The 25,278-nt window shown below is 47.3% G+C and overlaps 1 protein-coding gene across 4 annotated transcripts in view; it reads left to right on the forward strand.

Annotated features, from left to right (window-relative positions):
- Positions 1-25,278, forward strand: part of DNAJC13 (DnaJ heat shock protein family (Hsp40) member C13) — a 232,834-nt gene that overhangs the window by 125,562 nt on the left and 81,994 nt on the right. For 3 of the 4 annotated variants that reach the window (XR_015875677.1, XM_088462805.1, XM_088462807.1), the window contains 6 exons: positions 5,499-5,574; positions 12,855-12,950; positions 13,428-13,571; positions 16,511-16,525; positions 19,207-19,289; positions 19,408-19,561. Coding sequence is in view for 3 of the 4 variants with exons in the window: in XM_088462805.1 (XP_088318931.1) it covers positions 5,499-5,574; positions 12,855-12,950; positions 13,428-13,571; positions 16,511-16,525; positions 19,207-19,289; positions 19,408-19,561 (568 nt within the window). In the remaining variant the exon portion in view is untranslated. The remainder of the gene's footprint in view (positions 1-5,498; positions 5,575-12,854; positions 12,951-13,427; positions 13,572-16,510; positions 16,526-19,206; positions 19,290-19,407; positions 19,562-25,278) is intronic. The other variant, XM_088462806.1, reaches the window with a different exon arrangement.

Here is a 25,278-nt window from a genome sequence, read left to right on the forward strand (position 1 = left end):
CCTCCCCCAGGCCAGCCTCCTCTCTGCTCCTCGGCGGCCATCTTCTCCAGAACGCATGGTGAACGCTGCTGGAAGCGCTGGACGGAAGCATCGTGGTCTGGGTCCCCCCGCATACCTCTCCTCCGCTGTGGTCAGGTCTGTGTATGCAGCGCTGTGTCCTACCAGGCCCTGTGTCTGTGTAGTTGAGTGATCAGCGCTGTTAGTGCAGGAATTGTTATTTTTCTGCATTGTATGTGACTGTGCTAGCGCTGCTGCCTGTAATCTTTTCTTCTCTAAACTGTCAGCTTTATTACTGTCCCTGTTCTTTCTGCTAAAGCCCTTGCGGTGCGGTGCTGCAGGGTGGTCTCTCGCCTATTTAATACTTAATTGGTGAGAGAGGTCACATACGTGGTGCCATCATGTCTGAAAGTGATTTTCCCCTCCGGCTACAGTGTACCACGTGCAAAGTACCGTTAGCGGAGGGGGAGGGTAGCGCGGAGGGCCTTTGCCGGCAGTGTTTGTCCATGGCGCGGCCTATTACGGTTACAGCACCGGTACAGGAGCCGCCCTGGGCTTGTTTCGCTCAGGCGTTAACAGCTTTAGTGGGCCAGTTAGCTCCGCAGCCCGCGTTTACTCCGATGGGTTTGTCCCAGCAGTCTGTGGTGTCGTCACCCATGCAGGGGTTCCCACGACAATTGGTGGTACCCCGCAGTCTCCCTATTTCCCCGCTCCCGGGTTCTCAGGAGCCAGCGTGGGTTAACTCCCTGACGAGTTCTGTACAGCACTTGTCGGATGTGTTGCAAGGGGAGTCTGTGATGCGGTCTCATAAAAGGCCGGTGGCGTCTCTGTCCGCTCCTTATGAGGATGACGAAGGGACGTCTGATGATGGGGAGATTCTAGATCCTTACGATCAGGAACCTCTCCATACTAAGGACGCTGATGCTAAGTCCAAAGTATATATTCCTGGACTTATTCGGGCGGTCCGCACAGCCTTGGTGATTGAGGACGAAGTTCCCCCAGCGGCTAAATCTAAGTATGCCTTTTTCAAAGATGTGAAGGGCGATGCCACAGTCTTTCCTCTTTCGGGTCAGTTGGTGGACCATTTAGAGGAGGCGTGGAAACAACCTGGCAAAAGATACCAGCCGCAGAGACGCCTGGCGGTGGCTTATCCGTTCGCGGATAATTATTTTGCGAAGTGGGAATCCCCTCCACAGGTGGATTCTCACGTGACCCGTCTTGTCCGTAGTGCCACATTGCCGATGCCATCCATGTCCTCCCTTAAGGATGCTACGGACCGCAAGGTAGAAATCTGCCTGAAGTCCGCTTATTCCCTTGCAGGGGGGGCAGCACGGCCGGCTATGGCCATTTGCTGGGTTGCCAGAGCGATGGAGCGCTGGGCGGATTCATTAGAGGCTTCTTTTGAATCCGACTGTCCGGCCGATCAGGCGGAGTTGATTGGCAATCTCCGTGATTCGGCCACCTACATCAACGAGGCGGCTCTAGACATTAGTACTCTGGTGTCTAGAATTTCTTCAGCAGCGGTAGCTGCTCGTCGCACCTTGTGGCTGCGATCCTGGAAGGCGGACGCAGATTCCAAGAAAGGTCTGGAAGCGTTGCCGTTTACCGGAGAAGTTCTCTTCGGTCCGGATCTGGATAAGATTGTGGCCACGCTGGCGGCAGCCAAATCTGCCTGTCTCCCGTCGGCCGCTGCTCCTTCTGGTTCGGGACCATCGTCCTTTCGGTCATCTAGGGCCCAGGGCAGGCCCAAACCACAGTCGTTTCCTCGACAGGCTGGCCCTAAGAAATCGGTCAAGCCCCGGAAGCAGGCATGGAGTACCAGACGTCCGGCCCCCAAGCCAGATGGCAAGCCTGCGGCCTGACGGTCCGGGCCTCCCTTTGGGGGATCCCAGGGTGGGAGGCCGCCTGCTACAGTTCGCCCAGTGTTGGTCGACCACTACGACAGACACTTGGGTTCTGGAGGTGGTTTCCCACGGATACGCCCTCTCCTTCCGGCACAGACCCCCGGCTCGCTTCTTCACCACGGGTCTCCCATCAGACCGGAACAAGGCTACGGAGCTGCGGAAGGTATTGCACACTATGCTCCAGGCTGGAGTTATAGTGGCGGTTCCATTCTCCCAGAGGGGCCAGGGTTTCTATTCAAATCTATTTTTGGTACAGAAACCCAATGGGTCATATCGTCCGATTCTCAACCTCAAAGCACTCAACAAGTCTTTGCGGGTCCCGAAGTTTCGGATGGAGACCCTACGGTCCATCATTCTGGCGCTGGAACCTGGGGACTACTTGGTGTCATTGGACATACAGGACGCTTACCTGCATGTCCCTATTCTTTGGCGCCATCAACAGTTCCTCAGGTTTGCAATCAGCAGCGACCACTTCCAGTTTCGGGCGTTACCTTTTGGCCTGGCAACAGCACCACGTGTTTTCACCAAGGTGATGGCGGTCATGGCGGCTTCTCTGCGGCTGCAGGGAGTCCGCATGTTGCCGTATTTGGACGACCTGTTATTGGTGGCAGGATCTCCAGAGCTCCTGTTACGCCACTTGGACCTGACCATTGCACTGCTGCATCGGCACGGCTGGCTAATCAACTGGCAGAAGTCCACTCTAATCCCGTCTCGGAGGATTCTGCATCTTGGAGCCTTATTGGACTCGGGACAGCAAAGGATCTTCGTGACGGAGGACAAGATCTCTGCTTTACAGTCAAGGGTGCGCAGTTGTCTGCACAGCCGCCGGGTGTCCTTACACTCGGCGATGAGGTTACTGGGCTCCATGGTGTCGGTGTTCGACATGGTGGAATACGCCCAGTTTCACTCCAGACCTCTGCAGCACCTGATCCTGTCCAAGTGGAACGGGCTGACTCAGTCTCTGAAGTCCCAGACGATTGTGCTCACCCAGGAGGTTCGCCTGTCCCTTACGTGGTGGTTACAGACGACCCACCTCAACAAGGGACGTCCGTTCTGGGTTCCAAATTGGGTCCTGTTGACAACGGACGCCAGTCTTCGGGGCTGGGGAGCAGTTTCGGGTCCACACTTGTTCCAGGGCAGGTGGACGCCGACAGAAGCGGAGCTTCCAATAAATATCTTGGAACTCCGTGCGGTCTTCAATGCTCTCCAGCAGGCACAGCGGTTTCTCCAGGGTCGCCCGGTGCAGGTCCAGTCGGACAACGCTACCACCGTGGCCTACATAAACAGGCAAGGAGGAACTCGCAGTCGGGCGGCTCTCGTAGAGGTCTCTCGGATCCTGGTTTGGGCGGAGCGCAATCTTCCGGCCATATCAGCGGTCTTCATCCCGGGAGTGCTCAATTGGGAGGCGGACTTTCTAAGTCGCCAGGACGTTCATCCGGGGGAATGGTCCCTGCACCCGGACGTTTTTCAACTACTGGTGGACAGGTGGGGTCTTCCAGAAATCGACCTCATGGCGTCCCGGCACAACAACAAGTTGCCGGTGTACGGGTCTCGCACAAGAGACAAAGGGGCGTCTCTGGTGGATGCTCTGTCCGTCCGGTGGACGTTCCGGTTCGCATACCTGTTCCCTCCGGTCTCCCTTCTTCCACGGGTAATCCGGAAATTCAAACAGGAAGGAGGGACGCTCCTGTTGATAGCTCCCGCGTGGCCCAGACGGCACTGGTTCTCAGACCTTCAGGGTCTGTCCGTGGACATTCCTCTGCGGTTGCCGCTACGACCGGACCTTCTGTCTCAGGGTCCTTGCCTTCACCCGGACCTGACTCGGCTGTCTTTGACGGCGTGGCTGTTGAGACGGCCATGCTGAGGTCCCGGGGTTTTTCCAGCTCTGTGGTGCGTACCATGTTACGAGCTCGGAAACCGTCTTCCGCGAGGATATACCATCGCGTGTGGCATACGTTCTTCCAGTGGTGTCGACCGAGAGGTTATGCACCGCGGGAGTTTCGTCTGTCTCGGATTCTCGCCTTCCTGCAAGCGGGACTAGATCATGGGCTTCGCCTTGCTTCTTTGAAGGTACAGGTTTCGGCCCTATCTGTCTGGTTTCACCGTAGGATTGCTACAATCCCGGATGTGCGCACCTTTATGCAGGGTGTTCTCCGCATTCAGCCGCCCTTTGTTCCACCTGTGGCGCCTTGGGATTTGGCTGTGGTCCTGAGGGCTCTCCAAGGACCGCCGTTTGAACCACTGGGCTCAGTGGATCTTAAATGGCTAACAGCTAAGACTGTTTTCCTTCTGGCCATTGCTTCGGCCAGACGTGTTTCTGAGTTAGGGGCTCTTTCTTGTAGACCCCCTTTCTTGGTTTTTTCTGGGAACAGGGCAGTGCTCCGCACTCGGCCCGAGTTTCTTCCCAAAGTTATTTCCCAGTTTCATATTAACGAGGAAATAGTTGTTCCGGCCTTTAACTCACCGGGTCTTTCCGTGGGTGAGGCCTCTTTGGATGTTGTGCGGGCCTTAAGGACTTATGTTGACCGCACTTCTTCGTTTAGGAAGTCGGACGCTTTGTTTGTCCTCTTTGGCTTCCGTAAAAAGGGTTGGCCTGCTTCAAAGCAAACTTTGGCAGCCTGGATCCGTATGGCTATTTCTGAAGCTTATCTTCATGAAGGCCTACCGGTCCCTCCTTCTCTGAAGGCTCATTCCACTAGGTCTGTGGGTCCTTCGTGGGCAGCTCGACGTGGTGCCTCGGCAGTTCAGATCTGCAAGGCTGCTACGTGGTCTTCTGTCCATACCTTCGTGAGGTATTACAGGTTTGACACCTTCGCCTCTCAGGATGCTTCCTTCGGGCGGCGGATTCTCCTTTCTGCACAGGAGCGTCCCCACCCTTAAAGGATACTGCTTTGGGACATCCCCAAGGTATCCTGTGGATACCCTATGGACCCTGAAGTAGAAAATATGAGATATGGTAAGAACTTACCCTTGTTATCTCTATTTCTACGAAGTCCATAGGGTTCCACAGGACTCCCGCCCTGTCGCACCTGTGCTGCAGATGGGCTTTGCTCTGGTCACCGGTTTTCCGTCTCCCTCTGGTGAGAATGTGATTCTTGTATGTGTCCAGATCTTTGTTCTCTCTCTTCCTTCTCCTCCTCCGGCCTATGGCTTGGTAACTAACTGAGGTGCCTTGGCCCGGGGGCGGGGTATAGGAGGGGGACCTAGTGCATCCTGGGAGGCTGAAAGCTTAACTCTTTGGTGCCCTGCGACTGACGTCACACCTATACCCCAAGGTATCCTGTGGAACCCTATGGACTTCGTAGAAATAGAGATAACAAGGGTAAGTTCTTACCATATCTCATATTTTTGCCATAATTAAGAATCCTTTTACACCCCAAATAATAGGGAAGGTGGGAACAGGTTCCAATAGATTTTTTTTACCTTATTTGGGACCCAGCAGATGGATTTTATGGTTTTAGCAACTTTTTGTTACATGTGTGGGCTTCTTTTTTCACTTCATAATGATGGGAGCCCTTTAACCTCTTGCCTATTTCAGCTATTATCTGTTCTCTATTTTAATTTCTATTCACAGTGAACAAATGTTTTGTTTTTCAGGCAGTTGAGTAGACATTTAGTGGGCCTGTGGACAGCCGATAATGCAACATCTTCAAATTTGCTGAAGCGCATCTTGGTAAGGGAAAAACTTCTGTAATATTTTTAGGAGGATTTTACCAACAAATAGTGGTGCAGACTTTGAAAATAATAACAAAATTAAAACTTAAACATGTTTTTACTTTCAGCATTCCAGTCAAAGTTTTCTTATAGTGTATGATAAAACAAGATTTTGGTTCTCATCTGATAAATCTGTTTCTCTGATCTCCTGGGGGACACTGGAAACCATGGGTATACACTCTAGTGCTGAATTAATCTGGGCACTAGAGAGTTAACTTTCATGGCGGCTCTGGCTCCTTCTCCCCTCTAACCAGCCCCCTGCTCAGGGCAGTCCGTTTTTTTTCTAGTGCCCTTGAACTGAGAGAGAAAATTATTATAGATTAGGGATGTGCAGGTTCGGATAGGTTCTAATCTGCATGGCGAGTTCAGATTTTTCCCTCCAAAAATCGAGTCTCAGAAAGAGGCAAAACGTCATCTTTCATGGACAAACATCATCATCCATGGTTTTTTGTCCAGGAATGATGTTTGTCCATGAAAGATGACGTTTTGCCTCTTTCTGAGACCTGATTTTTGGAGGGAAAAATCCGAACTCGGCGTGCAGATTCGAACCTATCCGAGCCTGCACATACCTATTATAGATTAATGTTCCTTAGAATGTTAAATCCACCAATTTACAAAGCAAAAACATTAAAACAGAAGATACAAGTATTAGTTGAGTAATACAATATCTAAAATCAAAATAACAGGTAATATCTAGTACAGTTGTTGCATAAAAGAACATATATGTCCACTTTCTAATTTGTGAGAGTTTTGCTTATTGTGATCCATTTTTTAAGGTTGCGATGGGCAGCCTAATTTATGCCATGTAATGGCTGCATTTTTTAGCTTGTCCCCCAGGAGTTCAGTGTATATGTTCGTAATTTACAATATTGACATCCATTAAGTCAATATGCTAACAATGACGACATGCTGTTTTTCTGATCATTCTGTCCCTAATAACAGAAAACCTAACACCAACAGTAACTCTTACTCTAACCCTCATTGAACTATCAACATTATAATTTGATAATTGATTTGCATTTGTTTATTTTCTCCTTCATCCACTAGGGGACACTGGAGTTCAAGACAGTGGGGTATAGACGGTGGTAGAGTAGAGCCTGGCACTTTAAATAATTTAGAAGTGTGACTGGCTCCTCCCCCTCTATGCCCCATCAGCCCCAGTTTTTAGAATGTGCCCGAGAGAGCCGGTCGCACACGAGGCTGTCTCCAGCCTTTCTCATATAATTTTTAATTTTTATTTTTTATTTTTATTTAACAAGCTGAGGACAGGCAGGCTGCTTACTGTGGCAGTCTGCCTGCTACGTGGGAGCCGCCGGGAGGGCACCACACGGCTACTGCAGTCTGTGTCCGGTGACCCTGAGGGGGGACTTTAAACAGAGTCATCAGACTCCATGAGGACCCGCCACAACTGAAACCGGTTCGTGTCCGGGTTTCCTCATTTGCCACCCTGCCCAGCAACCCGGCCGCAGCAGTCCGTAAGTATATCCCACTACTCCTGACTAGCTGGAGTGGTGGGCCAAAACGCTGGGCTCAGGGACAGCGCACACTGCATGGCTGTCACACACGGCTCCTTCCCCCTGCCAGTGAAAGTGGTAGTGTCGGAGCTGCTGACGAGACCTGCCGCTGCACTCGACAGTCAGCGTCCGGGTCTCTGGCTTATACCTAGCCATCCCCCTCCTATTAACGAGGGGATGGAGCGCGGGCCCCTGCAAGTGCGTGTTAAGCGGCAGTGATTCCGTGACTGTCACTGAGACGCCTGTTCCTCCCTTCTCTATATGGGAGTAGAAACGCTGGGCGGTGTGAGTAAGATCACACAAATGACAGACGCCGCACCGCTGCTCACTAAATAGTGTAGCACAGGCGAGGTCCTGCCATCTGCCATTGGTAGTGTAATGGCGGGCTTCAGGACGAGTCCCTCTACATGAGGCAGCGCTGACAAGCAGCGCGATCCTTGGTATAGGAGTACCCGCGTATAGAGGCTTCCATTATTGAGAACAAGGGCCCAGCCTTATAAATGTGTCTGCTGATGCTCCCGTACCCCGCTCAGAAGGGCCGGGAGGAAGGTTGTCTTCCCTACATTACGCCCAGCCCACTTTTTCTTAGTAAGTGGGCAGAGGCGAGCCTTACAGTGCACGCGCGCGCACACACTGATAGCCGGTATTTTAGGGAAGGGCGCGTCATACATAATAGCCGCGCCATCTGTAGTCGGGCTCGTGCTCTAAGCCCTCATCTGAGAGCAGCGCGGTCTGCCGGTCCGTTAGCGCTGCTGCGCAGACATACTCGGCATTATTCCCCCCGTGAAGGGACCTCAGAGGTACCTGGGAGGGCATCCTGCCGCGTCTAAAGCAGGCAGCAGCAGCCCCCCAGTATTAAAATGGCGGCCGCACTCGGGGCAAAGCCATGCCCCCTTCGCGGCCCTAATTGCGGGCACGCAACAGCCCAACCAGCGGGGCAGCCACCACTGCCTACCGCTGGTTAAAGATGCAGTGCAGTGCAGACCAGCGCCTGAATGAACGCGGCTGCCTCCTAACTCCTGCAACAGGGTTAATTAATGCGACTCCCTCCCCCTCCCACGCTGGGAGTGCTGCTAGCACAAAAGTAGAAGTAGGAGGGAGTGCTTTTATAGTGCTAGCTACAAATAAGTATCAGCGCAGGGCTCGGATCTCTCCACGGCTCTTGCTGTGTGGAGTTTGTATGTTCTCCCGGTGCAGGCAGCACTGTCTTTGCTTAGGCTCATCTTAAGAATTAGCAACGCTCCTCATCTAAATCTCAGGAGGAGATGCCGCGTCCCGCAGCTCCTGGCTGGGCTGAGCAGGCTTCCCTGTTAGCTATAACATAGGGCTAATAGCCTTACGTTATACCAGCACAATGCGGCTCCCCGATGCAGCGCTGTATGACCATCACACTCCTGTCACAGCAGGACAGCATCACCGCTTTATACTATTAAGGGGGCTAGCAGCGCTGTGCTAACTGGAGTGTAGCAGTTTGCACACGCACAGCGCGGTATTCATGAAAAAACAGCCCCCCTGCTTCCCTTTTAAGGACTGTAGTTACTGCCTGCACACAAGCAGTATAGCTCAGAGCACTACCTGCAGCAGGGAGTGCTTTAGCGTGGGTCTCTTACGCCTACCACACTGGGAGTGCTTCAGCGCAAAAGGTAGGGGAGGCCCTGTCCTTGTATAATAGGAGTTTAGTGCTAGCTACAGTGGATAGCTGGTTGCTAGCTGTATGGGCACTAGCCCAATTCCCTTTTGCACATAACACCACGTTAGGCGGTTCTGAAAGAGGCCAGTTCAGTCGATGCATCACAGCTAGAAGCGAGGGGTTGGCGAGACAGTCCCGCCAATGCAGCGCCGCTTGGCAGGCTTCCCTTCGTTCTATAACAAAGGGCGCCTAGCTTAATCTAATGGCTTGATATCTCAGCCTGTGAAGTATCATAGCCTCATGGTGTACTAGCTCTACTGTTCTGGTGCTGCTGCCAGAACTTATGGTTATAGCATACCCTTCACCCAGGGTTAGCACACTTTGGCGTCCCATCCCCAGGCTTATGCCTCACATGGGCTCGCCTTAAAGAGACTTCCCATGCATATATGTGGCAGCACATATACTACATTATAGGCTGGTCTTAAAACCTTTCACCATTTTTCTGTGCTTACCTTAGAAGGTATGCATATGTGCATCTATTTATATCTCATGTGTTCCCTTCGGCAGCACATACAGGAAGAGGTTAGTAACGTGCGGCTAGTGTAGTTGTTGGCATTACTGCCTCACAGCACTGAGGTAGTCTTTTTGATTCCCACTTCGAAAAATGGGTTAATCTGGCGCTAAAAGGGCTCACCTGCTAAGGCGAGTACACCTGTAACAGAAGGGTCCCAGGATCGAAACCAGTCTGGGACAGCACGCAGCTACCATATCCTGCCCCTGCGCAGTAGCTGAGTGACGGCCACACGCGGTACATGAGCAGTCCCCCTGCGGGGGGGTAAGCCACGGGTATGGTATGTATATATATGTGTGTGTGTGTATATATATATATATATATATATATATATATATATAATGTATATTGTATTTTATACTAGCCATGCAGTAGAAACATATACATGCTGGAGTGAAATTTGTCCTTGGAGTTCCTTCCATGGCTTTAATTTTTGCTCATGTTCTAGTTTTACAATATTATCGTCACCTACTAAATTTGTATGTAGGTATGCGTATGCATATATGGATATCGCTTCTTATCCTTACCATAAGAGCAGGGGTAGGATCTGTTCTTATCAGTTTTATGTCTGATACCTAGCATATTGATAGAAGGCTGCGATTGGAGGCTGGACTCCTGATGCGGTAGTTGGTACAATAACTCCGCTTAACACGATCTCTCCCGGGGGATTGGGTTGTGTGTGTATATACATGTATATGTGTAGAAGGCCTATACTTCCACAAGCATTAGGTTACCTATAATACCACGCATGGGAAGCCGCCTGGGATTACCAGAAGCTGTAGGCTATATCCATACATATTATATGGTGGCTCTATAATCTAAGGTCATGTGCTGCAGCTTACATAGTGATAGTCACAATTCCCTAAGGCATTGCTTCTAGCATGGACCCTAGACATGTCACATGTATATAAGGATATATACTTATATAGCTCGGTTCATGTCAGTCTATATCTATGGCTCCCCGTTTCGGGGGACCTATTATCATTACAGTGATGCACTTGGTAGCAAGCTTGTAAGACGCCCATTCTTTGTATGTATATTTCCTAATAATTGGGAAACAAAAACCTGTTTTCTGTTTAACCCTACTGGGGTTATCACTACTGCTATCTCCCTTCTTTGCTTGGGATAACAAACGAGTTCTATGTCTAAGTACAGGTACCCTTCTCAGTATCGATTCCGGTACTCCATATTATTGTCGCATATCTCAATAGAATGAGTCTAAAGGGCCCTTAGGTACAATTCATATCTTGAAGGTCTAGGGCCACCTACCGATTTAGGCAGGGACAGACCTGGGTTATATTAGATTGGTGGGCATAATACACATTGTAAATGTTTGTGTAAGGATACTTAAACTAGCAGACCGTTTTTGGGGTATAAGTATAATCTACAGATACACGTCTCTAATGGAACAGGCTCAGGTATAGAGTCCTGTTTTACGACCTTCTTGTCTCCACTAACAGTTTGCTAGTTTCCACAGTATTTTCTACTGCACATCTCCAGACTGAAGTATGTGCTGTAGGCCATTGGTCTTAGCCCACTGAAGCTACTCTCTATTCCTAATGTGGCGGGTTGCTTTGCGATAGAACAGGTCAGTGACATTCTACATTTCGGCCAGAGGGCTTCTGGTCGCTCACAGGTGAGAGCTTACCCACTAATGCCTCTGTAGAGGCTCCTATTTCATGTAAACTGACATACATAGAGTTCTTCTCCCTTACTGCCTCCTAGCAGCCATCCGCTCTTTTAATCAGTTGGCTCTACACTTTAGAATTTTCCTGGAGTGTGGGTGCATAGTTACAACATTGAGAACCAATTCTACTAGAATCTGTTGGCGTTATGGACCAAAGCACATCTCTGGGCTACTGCACATCTTTACATAGAAGTGTGACAGTCACTATGTTCCACTCAGGGGGCCTGGTGGGTTTCCTGTTCAGTAGCTGTTGATATTTTTATCATACTGACAGGTACCTGACTGGTATCTTCCTGGTTTTTCTCATGCTATGTTCAGGCCAGCAGTTACTACTGCCTATGCACTTCCATCATGTTGGAAGTTGTCCGTTGTTTTCTCTTTAGCGTCAGGGTTTCAGTTGCTGGTTTATTCCTGTTCTCAGCATGGGTTGTACTGCGGTCTGACCCTCTGAAAGGTATTGTAATCTCAATCCTCTCGAAGCCGCCTCATGCCCAGGGTGATCTCCACTCTTTGGAGATTTCTATGGTCTCATCCTTCCGCTGGTTAACAACTTTGTAGTACTTGGACTTCCAGAAGGGTTCAGGGCGACTGTGCGGCCTTGACTTTTACCTCCCTGTATACTCTTTGTGAGGAGTCTGTGGACTCTCTGTTTTTGTAGATTGGTATCGTTATACTTCTATCTATATGAGTTGTTATGTCCAGCAGTGCTGGTATTCTGCTATCTGCAAAATGTGGCAGCTTCCTGTTTCCGACTCTGGTACGGTTTCCTCGAGGTTTCTTCTCGGGTTACTGCCCTTCTCCTATGGATTCGGGTAGGAGTTCTCTTCTCCCAACAGTCTGGCTTGGTCTGTTTTCAGCTGAGTTTACAGTGTTCTGATGCTTCTCATCTGAGGGTGTTTTCTCGCTAGCCGCTTATTCCATTCGACTGTACGTTGTGGTATTCTGTGTCTGTTCCGCACGGAGTTCTGTTTGTCTCCTGGCTCACGACACTTGATTCTCAGCTCTTGCCTTCCGTTGAACCTCCGGTTCTATGCGGTCCCTGTTCGGTTGGCCGAAGGGTCGGCATGTTCTCCGCGCTTCCCACCCGGGAGGTTGGCTTTGGGACGTCCCCACTGTCTTGAACTCCAGTGTCCCCTAGTGGTTGAAGGAGAAAACAGGATTTTGGTACTTACCGATAAATCCCTTTCTCCGATTCCACAGGGGACACTGGACGCCCGCCCGGCGCGGCGTACCTGCCTGTTGTGGGTCTTTATATAGTTGTGTGACTGCATGTGTTCCCTGCAGTGGTTTCCTCTGTTTTCCTTCAGTCGGTATTGTTCCGTTCTGTGGTCTTCTCCTTCTCCTCGTTTTCCTGTTGTCCTCCGTCTCCTCTCGGGCTCAGTTCTTAAACTGGGGCTGATGGGGCATAGAGGGGGAGGAGCCAGTCACACTTCTAAATTATTTAAAGTGCCAGGCTCTACTCTACCACCGTCTATACCCCACTGTCTTGAACTCCAGTGTCCCCTGTGGAATCGGAGAAAGGGATTTATCGGTAAGTACCAAAATCCTGTTTTTGTGTTCTGTATTTACCATATCTTCAATAAAATGTAATGAAAAGATGAAAAAATATAAACATATGTTTACCTATGCCATAAAAGTATTTATTATTTTATTAAGGTTATTGAATCTGTGGGTACTGGTCATCCAAAGCTTATGATAATTAAAAAAAAGTTTAAGTACTGTACTTTTTATCATTGTTCTCCTTAAAGAAAGTGAAACTGGCAGAATACACGGCTCTTTCCTTTTGCCTCTGCTGTTCTGGAATAACGCTTGTTTGCCTGTTGTTGTATTTCCCAAGCCCTCAGGCTTGCTGATATACCTGGACAGTACAGATCCAGTTCCGGAAAAGGATATTGACAGAATGCACATTAGGGATAATTTGAAAATCGCATCTGTAAGTTTATTTTTGTTACGTAATTTGTGTTATATTGCCATTCAATAAATTGTGCAGATTAGTGATTCATTACATTAGGGACATTTGAGGATTCACACCTGCAATGGATGCCAGACTTTTTACATGCAACATCATTTCCATATGTACAGCTGTCAAAAACAACAGGGGACATACAATTGGCATTTGATGCAAAATACTTTGAGCGCTTTGCAGTGTGTAAAAGAAATAGTTTTCTGTATGGGACAATGAAAAACAACATGTTCCGAGAAGATTTAGCATGTAGCATTCTGCAGTTCCCCAGTGTGATTCCCAGGGATTTGACCAGTTTCAGCGAGAATAGTCTGTGTCTCTGCTAGAATTAATAATTGGCAGCAGTTGAACACTAACATTTACATTCCAATGAATAAAACAAACATCAATCTTTACTTAAGATGTAATCATGCATATATTTATTGTATCAATGTTCTATTTCAATAGGACCAATATGGCAAATTTAGTAAAGTTCCAGAATGGCAAAGAATAGCTGGGAAAGCTGCTAAGGAAGTAGAAAAATTTGCCAAGGAAAAAGTTGACCTGGTTTTATTGCACTGGAGGGATAGGATGGGAATTGCACAAAAAGAGGTAAGGCTTCTAGGTTTCAAAATGTGATTTAAGAATATAAAATATGCATTCTTTCTTATTAATAATTTACCTTGCTCCTCTGTTGAATTTCATACTCTTTTTTTTTTTTTTATTATTATTATTATCACCCTTCATCGTGGTGCTTCATAGGTTTTGCTCTGTATATTGTCCCTTCAGTATAATTTTCTTCAAAATGTACATTTTCTTATCGCTCTCTTTTCCTGCTCCATTTGATAAAATACTTTTCCGTTGACCTCTTTATTAGCACATCTCACGTTTCCCTTTCCACATATAACCTCCCACCCCCTCCCTATTTTGTAATGCAGACAACATTTAATGTAATTCCGTGGTATTATGGTATTCCGGCCTATACTCCTCATGACAGAAGATAATATATCCTACAATTACAAAGAACTTAGATGGTCTCATATTAAAAAAAATTGTGTATTGTAATTGTTTATGGTTATTTCAGCTAGATTTTATTATAGGTGTTCCAACAAGTTGAGGCATATCCCATCACAAACCTATCTAAAGACTAATGATTCAGTTGTTAACGCCAGCGGCTATCAGTGTCGGGTGTCCGACAGAGCAATTCAGTTGTTGCTCCGTTTGGCACAAACAGCCACCGGTTCCTGCATTTCTGCTTGTTCCCTCCTGCGGAGGTGAGCAGAAATTTATGGGAGGTTTCAATGTAACTGGAGTTATAAGAAATATCTGATTCTGGTATTAAGTCCAGTTTAGCATATGAGGTGAATGTGTCCAAAATAGAAATGAATAAATGGAATCTGTAGTGTAAGTGCACTCTCATTCACTGCTTGGTGAACAAATCAGAGCTTATATTAGAGAACTACATCTACATACTGTCAGCAGGCTATTACTAAACAATGGCCGCTGTAGAAAAAGAGGGTTCAGTAACCTTTGTGTTGTGTTATGTAAGCCTACTATAAGTTTACTTAAAAGTTTATACAAATGGAACTAAGGATATACACTAGTGCAAGTAATGAGATTTGTAGCTCATTGCCATACTAGTTTTCACTATTTTGTACTATAAAAGATAACGGCATACTACGTACAGGTCTAGTGTGAGAGAAGTACAAATAGAAATTAATCTGTGTTTAGGGTACATGTGTGGGGGAAGGGCAAGCAATTATTATTTTCAACTGAAGTACAGTTGTGTCCTCATACACTGTGGCTCTATGTGGCAAATAGCCCTTCTTGGTGCACCAGCATTCTAGCTACTTAGCCACACAAGCGTCCTGTTTTTAAAAGTTCTGTCTTTTTCACAATGTTAAAAACCGCTAAAGGTGAAAAAACTGCATTACTGGCATGTACTGACCAACGGGGCTTGCAGTACTTGTATGTCTGTGTGGTGGGTACACACATGCCGATGGTGCCAATGAACGATATATATCGGGCAGTCGAGCACACTGCACGATTCGGTGATAGACCGACCGATATGTTGTTCACCAACACCATTTAACTTGCCGGCATCAGCATACACTGACGACGGAACGGCCCTGATCTCGGCCAGAGGCGGCACGCATAGACGATGTGCCTGATATGTCGGCCCAATCCACGGGCTTAGACTACCTACTCTAGTGTGTAACTGGCTGAGGAAAGGCTCTGATACAAGCGGCCACGGCTATTCCTACCACCATGTTTAATATACTGAATCTCGACTTTGTATATATGTTGCTTCCTTTGCGTCAAATGTTTCAACCTAGCCTTTCTGGTTCACTGTTAATGGCTTTGTATGGAGCTACCATGTGGCAAAGAGGCATTATTTAGTGAAATGTTTGCTGCGCTACCAGTGTCAGAGCGTCTGTCGCGCCAGGTGTCTTGTGTCGTATGGCATAAAGACGCTGGGTATATAAGGAGACATTTGTACTTGTTAACAAGAGATTCTGCAGTGAAATAATAAAATACATGATGTAGAAAAATCCAGTCCAATCTGACTTTTTGCAATCACATCTCTGTCCAGTGTTTTCTACTTATTGCATTCTGATCCTTTATCATTTCTCACTTTCCCCTTCTCTCTCCATAACCATGTTTTCTACCCTTTGTCTTTTTCAGATACCCTGTCCCCTATCTTTCTTTTTCCCCTTATTCTTACACACATTGGGCCTGAATCAGAGCAGTACGGTATGCCGATGTTTTCGCAGTCTAACGATTATCGGTAACTTGCGTTGCATCTGTTGCACTGCATATGCGTCAAGGTACATTACCATAGTCACTTTCTGTGACTTCTTACTTGCAGTGTGACTGACAAACCAGCATTTTTTTGGGGGGGGGGTAACTGGCGGTGGCGGCAAAAACTTGTTTTGCAACCGTTTTCGGGGCATATCATCTGCGATCCTGTACACAGGAAACATGGCTCCGGTGTCTCGCTTCCCACTGCTATTCTGCGTGACCATAGCCTTACTCAGAACTGCGACAATCTATTGATCTGCGACTGATGCTGCGTCTTTGTATGCAGATACTTGGATTTTCAAAGCCGCAGGTGGGCTCCTAAACATTAGGCTGCAACATTTGCATATTTTCACATATCGGCTGCGTACACAGACGCAGCTGCAATGTTATTAGCGTACTTCTCTGAATGAGGCCCCCTTATACTGCATGTGAGTATTTGTACAATATTAGTGCAGTTACATGCAGACATTTTGGCTTGTTTAATAGGTTATATTTCCTAGGCCCTGACAAAGGGGTTTCATAATTTTAAATGATGCTTTTAGTCAATACTTCAATCATTTTACCTGTAATGTTTTCCATAATTGTATTTTCTCTGAAAAGTTAGGCATTTTAAACCTAATATAAAGCCAGAATCTAAATATTTTCAAGTCTTTGGCTACTGAGGACTTTGGGTTGCTTTCACTACTGGTTTTCTTTCTTTTAAATATATATTTCCCCTGTTTTTGTTTTCTCTACATTCATTCAATCAGGACAGAAATAATATGGTGAGTTTGTGTTTCTCTTTGACTTATCTGTGTTTGCCTTGCTCTCTCTTCATGACTGTCCAATATTTTACTTTTTAAAATAAGAGTTAATAAAATCTATGTTAATTGCATGACAAAAATATATAATATAGTATAGGCGTGCATGTACTTTGCTTTTATTCTTGGATAATACGTGGCTTATTTTTGTGCTGCGGTTACATGTGGTGGTGGGGCTGGTGCTATTGCTGTCTATGAGTTGTTTGGTATCTTATCAGCTAATACTTGATATGATATGGCTACTCCCACACAGCAGATAGAATTCAGACTTTGTTTACGTCATTTAACATATTTTATTTTTAAGTAATCTGTATGCGTCTTGCACACTACCAGTTTTTTTGTTGTTTCTGTATGTGTGTGTGTATATGTATATATATATGTGTGTGTGTGTGTGTGTACATAATACATATATATATATATATGTTTATCTATATATATATATATGTTTATCTATATATACACATTTAGAAAAGCATTGTTATCACCAGTCCTGGTTTACATATTTTGGAATTGACTTTCGTCATAACCCTGTGGTTACCAAACTTTCTTAAATCAAGGAGCCCTAGAGTATCAGCATTTTTTTCAGGGCACCACTGGGCCAAAAATGTATTTTTAAAAATCAGTAAAGATTATAAATGAAGCAAATTATATTTATCCAGTTATGCGATGGTGGACAGGGTTACGCTTCTGTTTGTTCACATATTTTATGGTAGGCAAAACCAGTGCTGGTGGCTGCCAATCACATTGACCATAAATTTAATTTGGCTCTGGACCTCCAGCCACATAGCACCCCTGCAAGTTCCTGAAGACAACCAGTTTATGAACCACTGTACATAACCTAAAAAATATCTAGTATGTGTTTGTCCTTGTTTTCATATGATTTTTGTGTGTGCAATGTTACATTTGCATGCTTTTGCTCTTTTATCCTTTTGAAATGCTGTTTAAAATATTTTGAATATGTACAGTAGGGACCTGCTGCCACAGCATTTTACATGTCCAAAACAGTAAAATGTCATCTAAGTTAAATAACGTCATCATACTGTACAGTACCAGGTTTTGTTTTTATACTGGGCAGAAGGATTTCTTCATGGTCCCTTTTAATAGGCGTGATCTGGTATGCCTGGGGAGAAATAAACTCCCTGAAGATCTGAAATCTTGAGTGCAGCAAGTACATTTTACACAGTTGTTCCTTAGTTACTATACCAGCTGCATGTATATTTCTGTGTGTATATGTATAATTTATATACAGTATACACTGATCAGTCATTACATTAAAACCACTGATAGGTGAAGTGAATAACATTGATTATCTCATTACAATGCCACCTGTCACGGGGTGAGATATGTTAGGCAGCAAGTTAACAGTTAGTTCTTGAAATTAATTGTGTTGGAAGCAGGAAAAATGGTCAAGCGTAAGGATCTGAGCGACTTTGACAAAGGCCAAACTGTGATGGTTAGACAATTGGGTCAGAGAATTTCCAAAATGCCAGGACCATGTGGGTTGTTCACCGTATTTCAGTGGATAGTACCTACCAAAAGTGGTCCAAGGAAGGACAACCAGTGAACTGGCGACAGGGTCATAGGTGCCCAAAGCTCATTGATGCATGTATGGAACAAATGCTAGCCCATCTGGTCCAATCCAACAGAAAAAGTTAATGCTGGCAATGATAGAAAGGTGTGAGAACACACAGTACATCGTAACTTTCTCTGTTTGGGGCTGCGCCACTGTAGGCCAATCAAAGTGCCCATGTTGAAATTGTCTACCATGGGCACATAAGCATGAAACTTTCGGTCCTGGCCATGTGCATGTTACTTGGATACCACCTACCTAAACATTGTTGCAGACCAAGTGCACCACTTCATGGCAACATTATTCCCTGATGGCAGTGGCCTCTTCAGCAGGATAATGCACCTTTACACACTGCAATAATTGTTCAGGAATGGCTTGAGGAACATGAAAAAGCGTTGAATTGGTCTCCAAATTCCCCAGATGTCAATCCAATCGAGCATCTGTGGGATGTGCTGAAAAAACAAGTCCGAGACCTGGAGGACCCAACTTGCAACTTATAACGCTTTTCCACCAAAGTCCTGGGTCTGACCCGGGATTTAGAACACTGTTCCAAACTGGGTCAGACCCGGGACAGACCCTTTTCAACCACGGCATCGATCCGGGTTATTCACACAACACATGGATGTAGTTCCACCACTTGGAGATGACAACATCTCCTTGCTCCGGAATTCCACTTTCCCCCTTGCTGTAAACTTGAACTAGTCAAATGACTTGGGTTACCCCTTTCCACTGTAGCACACCAAGGTCCTTCCCGTGTAAAACCCTTCTAGGTACCCGGTAAGGATTCCCGGGCAACTGGACCCGGGTGGAGACGTTTCCACTGACAAAAATCCCGGGTTGTTGCGTGTTCATGTGCAGTAACCTTGGATTTTCAAGTCAGTGAAAAAGGGGTATTAAAGGATCTTGCTGCTAAGGTCTTTGTGAGAGAGTTGTTTTGTCGGCAATATTAGACAGGTGGTTTTAATGTGATGGCTGATCAGTGTGTTCATGAATGTATGTATATTTTATATAATATATGGCCTGATAGCTGCACTGAAAACATGTCTGAAGCTAGAGCTTGCTTTTTTTATTTCAGAATGTAAACCAAAAACCTGTCATTCTTCGAAAAAGACGTCAACGAATAAAAATTGAGTCCAACTGGGAACTTTTCTACTACAGGTAAAATATGCAACATTAATTGTACTCTTCTATTTTTCTCAGTTACTACTTAACAATATTGTTTGTAATGGGAAATATACATCTGATTTATGTGTTGAAGTAGTGTTTTACCTTTTAGATTTCATCAGGATCATGCCCGATCAAACTTGATATGGAATTTTAAAACCAGGGAAGAGTTGAGAGATACACTTGAAGCTGAAATGAGAGCGTTTAATATAGATCGGGAGCTTGGAAGCTCAACAGTGATCTCTTGGAACCATCATGAGTTTGAGGTATCTTAGTCTTATCTTAGTCCTATCTGTGTACACAATCTGTACATACTTTTGCTATAAAAGGATTCATGCCACTGCAAATGGATTAGTGCATGTTAATACGTGTATGATATCAGCAAAGGACAACAATGAGCAGATTTTGAAATGTATTCACTGATTGCACATGCAAACTAAAATATGCAATTAGTCAACGAGTTGCACATTTTTTACATATATTTATGAATAAACTTTAGGGAAATATATTGACTTGTTGGATTGTTTTTTTTTTTTCTACTTCAGGGTCCATAGGGTATCCATAGGATACCTTGGGGTATAGGTGATGACGTCAGGCATCGGGCACCATAGAGTTAAGCTTTCAGCCTCCCAGGATGCACTAGGGTCCCCCTCCTATACCCCGCCCCCGAGCCAAGGCATCTCAGTTTCGTGTGGTGCCCGGCCGGAGTCGGATGCACCTGCTAGAAGGGGGCTTAGAAGAGCCCCTGAAGTTTTCTTCTTTGCAGCTGTGGCTGCACATCTGGAAGTACAGCATGGACTGTCAGTACTGACGTCCATGCTGACTTCCCTACACCCCTGCCGGTACCAGAACACCGGTACCGATCCGGGGATGCTGGTAAGCATCTGGGGTCACAGCTAGCGGTGACCCCAGATGTTCTGGGCCATGGCCGGATTTAAGGGGGATTACAGGTAAGCAGCGGGGGTCCCGCGGTGGGACCCTGCTGAACATGGCCCTAAGTTCCCAGGCAGGGGGCTCCCTGGGGACTGGCTGCAGCGTGGAGCCAGATATTAACCTGTGCTTCAACTACCCCTCTGGGACAGCGGACCGCGGCAGAGTGGTGGCGCTGCGGCGTCCCAGGGGTTAAATGCATGCCAGGGGAGCGCGCCTTCCCTGTCTCACAGGCGGCGCCTCCCCTGCTGCACACAGCCCTCTCTGCACACGCCGACTGGCCCTGTGGCAGCGCTCCTCCCCCAGGCCAGCCTCCTCTATGCTCCTCGGTGGCCATCTTCAGAACGTATGGTGAACGCTGCTGGAATCCTATGATCGGAGGCATCGTGGTCTGGGTCCCCCCGCATACCTCTCCTCCGCTGTGGTCAGGTCTGTGTATGCAGCGCTGTGTCCTACCAGACTCTCTGTCTGTGTAGTTGAGTATCAGCGCTTCGGTACAGGAATTAGTTTTTCTGTGCATTGTATGTGACTGTGCTAGCGCTGCTGCCTGTACTTTTCATTTCTTACTGTCAGCCTTATCACTGTCCCTGTTCTTTCTGCTAAAGCCCTTGCGGTGCGGTGCTTGCAGGGTGGTCTCTCGCTATACTAGCAAGTATTGGTGAGAGGGGTCACATACTTACCATCATGTCTGAGAGTGACTTTCCTCTCCAGCTTCAGTGTACTACGTGTAAAGTACCTATAGCGGAGGGGGAGGGTAGCGCGGAGGGGCTATGCCGGCTATGTTATTTATTGGCGCGGCCAATTACTGTCACAGCACCGGTGCAGGAGCCGCCCTGGGGTTGTTTCGCTAAGGCGCTTACTACCCTGGTGGGCCAGTTAGCTCCGCAGCCTGCGTTCTCACAGATGGGACTGTCCCAGCAATCCGTTGGATCGTCACCCATTCAGGGTTTCCCAAGACAATTGATGGTACCCCACAGTCTCCCTATTTCCCCTCCCCAGGTCTCTCAGGAGCCTGCGTGGGTTAATTCCCTGACTAGTTCTGTCCAGCACTTGTCGGATGTGTTACAAGGGGAGTCTGTGTTACGGCCACATAAGCGGCCGGTGGCGTCTCTGTCTGCTCCTTATGAGGATGACGACGTGACGTCTGATGATGGGGAGATTCTGGATCTTTCGGACCAGGAACCTCTCCGTACTAAAGAAACGGACGCTAGGTCCAAGGTGTATATTCCTGGACTTATTCGGGCAGTCCGCACAGCTTTGGTGATTGAGGACGAAGATCCTCCGGTGTCCAAATCTAAATATGCCTTTTTTAAGAATATTAAGGGTGACGCCACAGTATTTCCTCTTTCAGGTCAATTGGTGGACCATTTAGATGAGGCGTGGAAACAGCCTGGCAAACGGTACCAGCCGCAGAGGCGTTTGCGGATAATTATTTTTCTAAGTGGGAATCCCCTCCACAGGTGGATTCTCATGTGACACGCCTAGTCCGTAGTGCCACATTGCCCATGCCATCCATGTCTTCCCTAAAGGATGCTACGGACCGCAAGGTGGAGATCTGCCTAAAGTCCGTTGTCTACAGAGCCGCCGGGTGTCTCTGCACTCGGCGATGAGGTTACTGGGCTCCATGGTGTCCGTATTCGACATGGTGGAATATGCCCAGTTTCACTCCAGACCACTGCAGCACCTGATCCTGTCCAAATGGAATGGACTGCCTCAGAGTCTAAAGTCCCAGACGATGGTGCTCACTCCGGAGGTTTGCCTGTCCCTAGCCTGGAGGTTGCAGACGAACCATCTCAACAAGGGTCGTCCGTTCTGGGTGGCGAATTGGGTCCTGTTAACAACGGACGCCAGTCTTCGGGGCTGGGGAGCAGTCTCGGGTCCACACTTGTTCCAGGGCAGGTGGACTCAGACAGAAACAGAGCTTCCAATAGCACATCGGGTTCTCCAAGGTCACCCAGTGCAGGTCCAGTCGGACAACGCTACCACCGTGGCCTACATTACTCGGCAAGGAGGAACCCGAAGTCGGGCGGCTCTCGTAGAGGTGTTACGAATCCTGGTATGGGCGGAGCGCAATCTCCCGGCCATATCAGCAGTCTTCATCCCGGGAGTGCTAAACTGAGAGGCGGACTTTCTCAGTCGCCAAGACGTTCATCCGGGGGAATGGTCCCTGCACCCGGACATTTTTCAACTGCTGGTGGACAGGTGGGGTCTTCCAGAGATCGACCTCATGGCGTCCCGGCACAACAACAAGTTGCCGGTGTTCGGGTCTCGCACAAGAGACGAAGAGGCGTCTCTGGTGGATGCTCTGTCCGTCCGGTGGACGTTCCGGTTCGCTTATCTGTTTCCTCCGTTTTACCTTCTTCCGCGGGTAATCCGGAAATTCAAACAGGAAGGAGGTACGCTCATGTTGATAGCTCCCGCATGGCCCAGACGGCCCTGGTTCTCAGACCTTCAGGGTCTGTCCATGGACAGTCCTCTGCAGTTGCCGCTACGACCGGACCTTCTGTCACAGGGTCCTTGTCTTCACCCGGACCTGACTCTGCTGTCTTTGACGGCGTGGCTGTTGAAACGGCCATGTTAAGGTCCAGCTCTGTAGTGCGAACCATGCTAAGAGCTCGGAAACCGTCTTCCGCGAGAATATACCATCGCGTGTGGCATACGTTCTTCCAGTGGTGTCGACCGAGAGGTTATGCACCTCGGGAGTTTCGTCTGTCTAGAGTGCTAGCCTTCCTACAAGCGGGACTAGACCATGGGCTTTGCCTTGCTTCTTTGAAGGTGCAGGTTTCTGCCCTGTCTGTCTGGTTTCATCGTAGGATTGCTACAATCCCTGATGTGCGCACCTTTATGCAAGGTGTTCTGCGAATTCAGCCGCCATTTGTTCCACCTGTGGCGCCTTGGGATTTGGCTGTGGTCCTGAGGGCTCTCCAGGGACCGCCGTTTGAACCACTGGGCTCAGTGGATCTTAAATGGCTAACAGCTAAGACTGTTTTCATTCTGGCCATAGCTTCGGCCAGACGTGTTTCTGATTTAGGGGCTCTCTCTTGTAGACCCCCTTTCTTGATTTTTCATGGGAACAGGGCAGTGCTGCGCACTCGTCCTGAATTTCTTCCCAAAGTTGTTTCCCAGTTTCATGTTAACGAGGAAATAGTTGTACCGGCTTTTAACTCACCTGGCCTTTCAGTGGGTGAGGCCACTTTGGATGTTGTGCGGGCCTTAAGGACTTATGTTGACCGCACTTCTTCGTTTAGGAAGTCGGACACCTTGTTTGTCCTCTATGGTTTCCATAAAAAGGGTTGGCCTGCTTCAAAGCAAACTTTGGCAGCCTGGATCCGTATGGCGATTTCAGAAGCTTATCTTCATGAAGGCCTGCCGGTTCCTCCTCCTGTAAAGGCTCATTCCACTAGGTCTGTGGGTCCTTCGTGGGCAGCTCAACGTGGTGCCTCTGCAGTCCAGATCTGCAAGGCGGCCACGTGGTCCTCTGTCCATACCTTTGTGAGGTATTACGCGTTTGACACCTTTGCCTCTCAGGATGCTTCCTTCGGGCGGCGGATTCTCCTTTCAGCGCAGGAGCGTCCCCACCCTTAAAGGGTACTGCTTTGGGACATCCCCAAGGTATCCTGTGGATACCCTATGGACCCTGAAGTAGAAAATATGAGGTATGGTAAGAACTTACCTTTGTTACCTCTATTTCTACGAAGTCCATAGATGGGCTTTGCTCTGGTCACCGGTTTTTCCGTCTCCCTCTGGTGAGAATGTGATTCTTGTGTGTGTCCAGATCTTTTTTCTCTCTTTCTTCACCTCCTCCGGCCTCTGGCTTGGTACGTAACTGAGATGCCTTGGCTCGGGGGCGGGGTATAGGAGGGGGACCCTAGTGCATCCTGGGAGGCTGAAAACTTAACTCTATGGTGCCCGATGCCTGACATCATCACCTATACCCCAAGGTATCCTGTGGAACCCTATGGACTTCGTAGAAATAGAGATAACAAAGGTAAGTTCTTACCATATCTCATATTTTTATCCATTCACTGTTAAGGAAGTGTGGGACCCATCCTCCGCATATGCATTTAAAAGCAGTAGTAGCTGGTACGTGATAATGCCATTGATGGATGTGGCTTAGGTAACTGCACTACTGAAAAGAGCCAGGACATGGGCCAGGACAGTTAAAGGGAGATGTTTGAAGCCTTCTAAAGAGTGGAGAAGTTGGTGATAGCAACCAATCAGCTTCTTTCTTTTATTTTATAGAATGTACTTAATAAAGCTAGTAGCTGAGTTGTTGCAATAGTCAACTTTTTCACTTGTACACTCATTAGAAGGTCTGATGCATTTCCCCCTTCGTGTCCTATCTCCCCCATCCTGGCACTTAGAAGTATGGGGTACCCAATGGTTGACAGAAGGAAGTCCCCAGTGGAGACTGGACATCTTGTTAAATTTAAAAGACCATTGTTTGGTACAAAACACAGGGAGATGCTGCAAGATAACATGCTTTAGTCTGCTAAAAAGCTTGGGAGAAGGATCACCTTTCATCGGGAAAACAATACCAAGCACAAAGCCAAAAAAAAAGTTAATGTTCTACAATAGCCAAGGCATGTCCAGATCTCGATCCAATTGAGAATCAGTGGCACTATTTTAAAATTGAAGTTCATAAGCATCATCCAAAAAACCTTGAGCTAATCTGAAAGGAACTTATCCCAACGTTACCTGATAGAAACTTATTCCAACACACTTAAAGATGTTAGTTAGAGGTGGCTCTGTCAAGTACTAGTCTCTAGAGTGCAATACTTACAGTATGCAAGCAGCATTTTTCAGTTTTTAATTTAAAAAAAATAATAATCTACAGACAAATAATGAATTTTGAGTTTGAAAGTTTACTTTAAGAGCCTACAGGTACACAATAAAATTACTGCCTGGAACAATCTATGCATGTGTCATTTGTAATGCAGACACATCTGTATCTGTTGACTTTTTTGGTAGTTATATACTTTTGCTAACCAATGTATAAAGATTAATCTGTCTCTAGACTGTGTAGTGTAATATGCTTACGGAGTGGAAGTCT

This window comes from Taudactylus pleione, unplaced genomic scaffold, assembly GCF_031769625.1.
Source record: "Taudactylus pleione unplaced genomic scaffold, aTauple2 ptg000053l, whole genome shotgun sequence".
Classification (NCBI taxonomy): domain Eukaryota; kingdom Metazoa; phylum Chordata; class Amphibia; order Anura; family Myobatrachidae; genus Taudactylus; species Taudactylus pleione.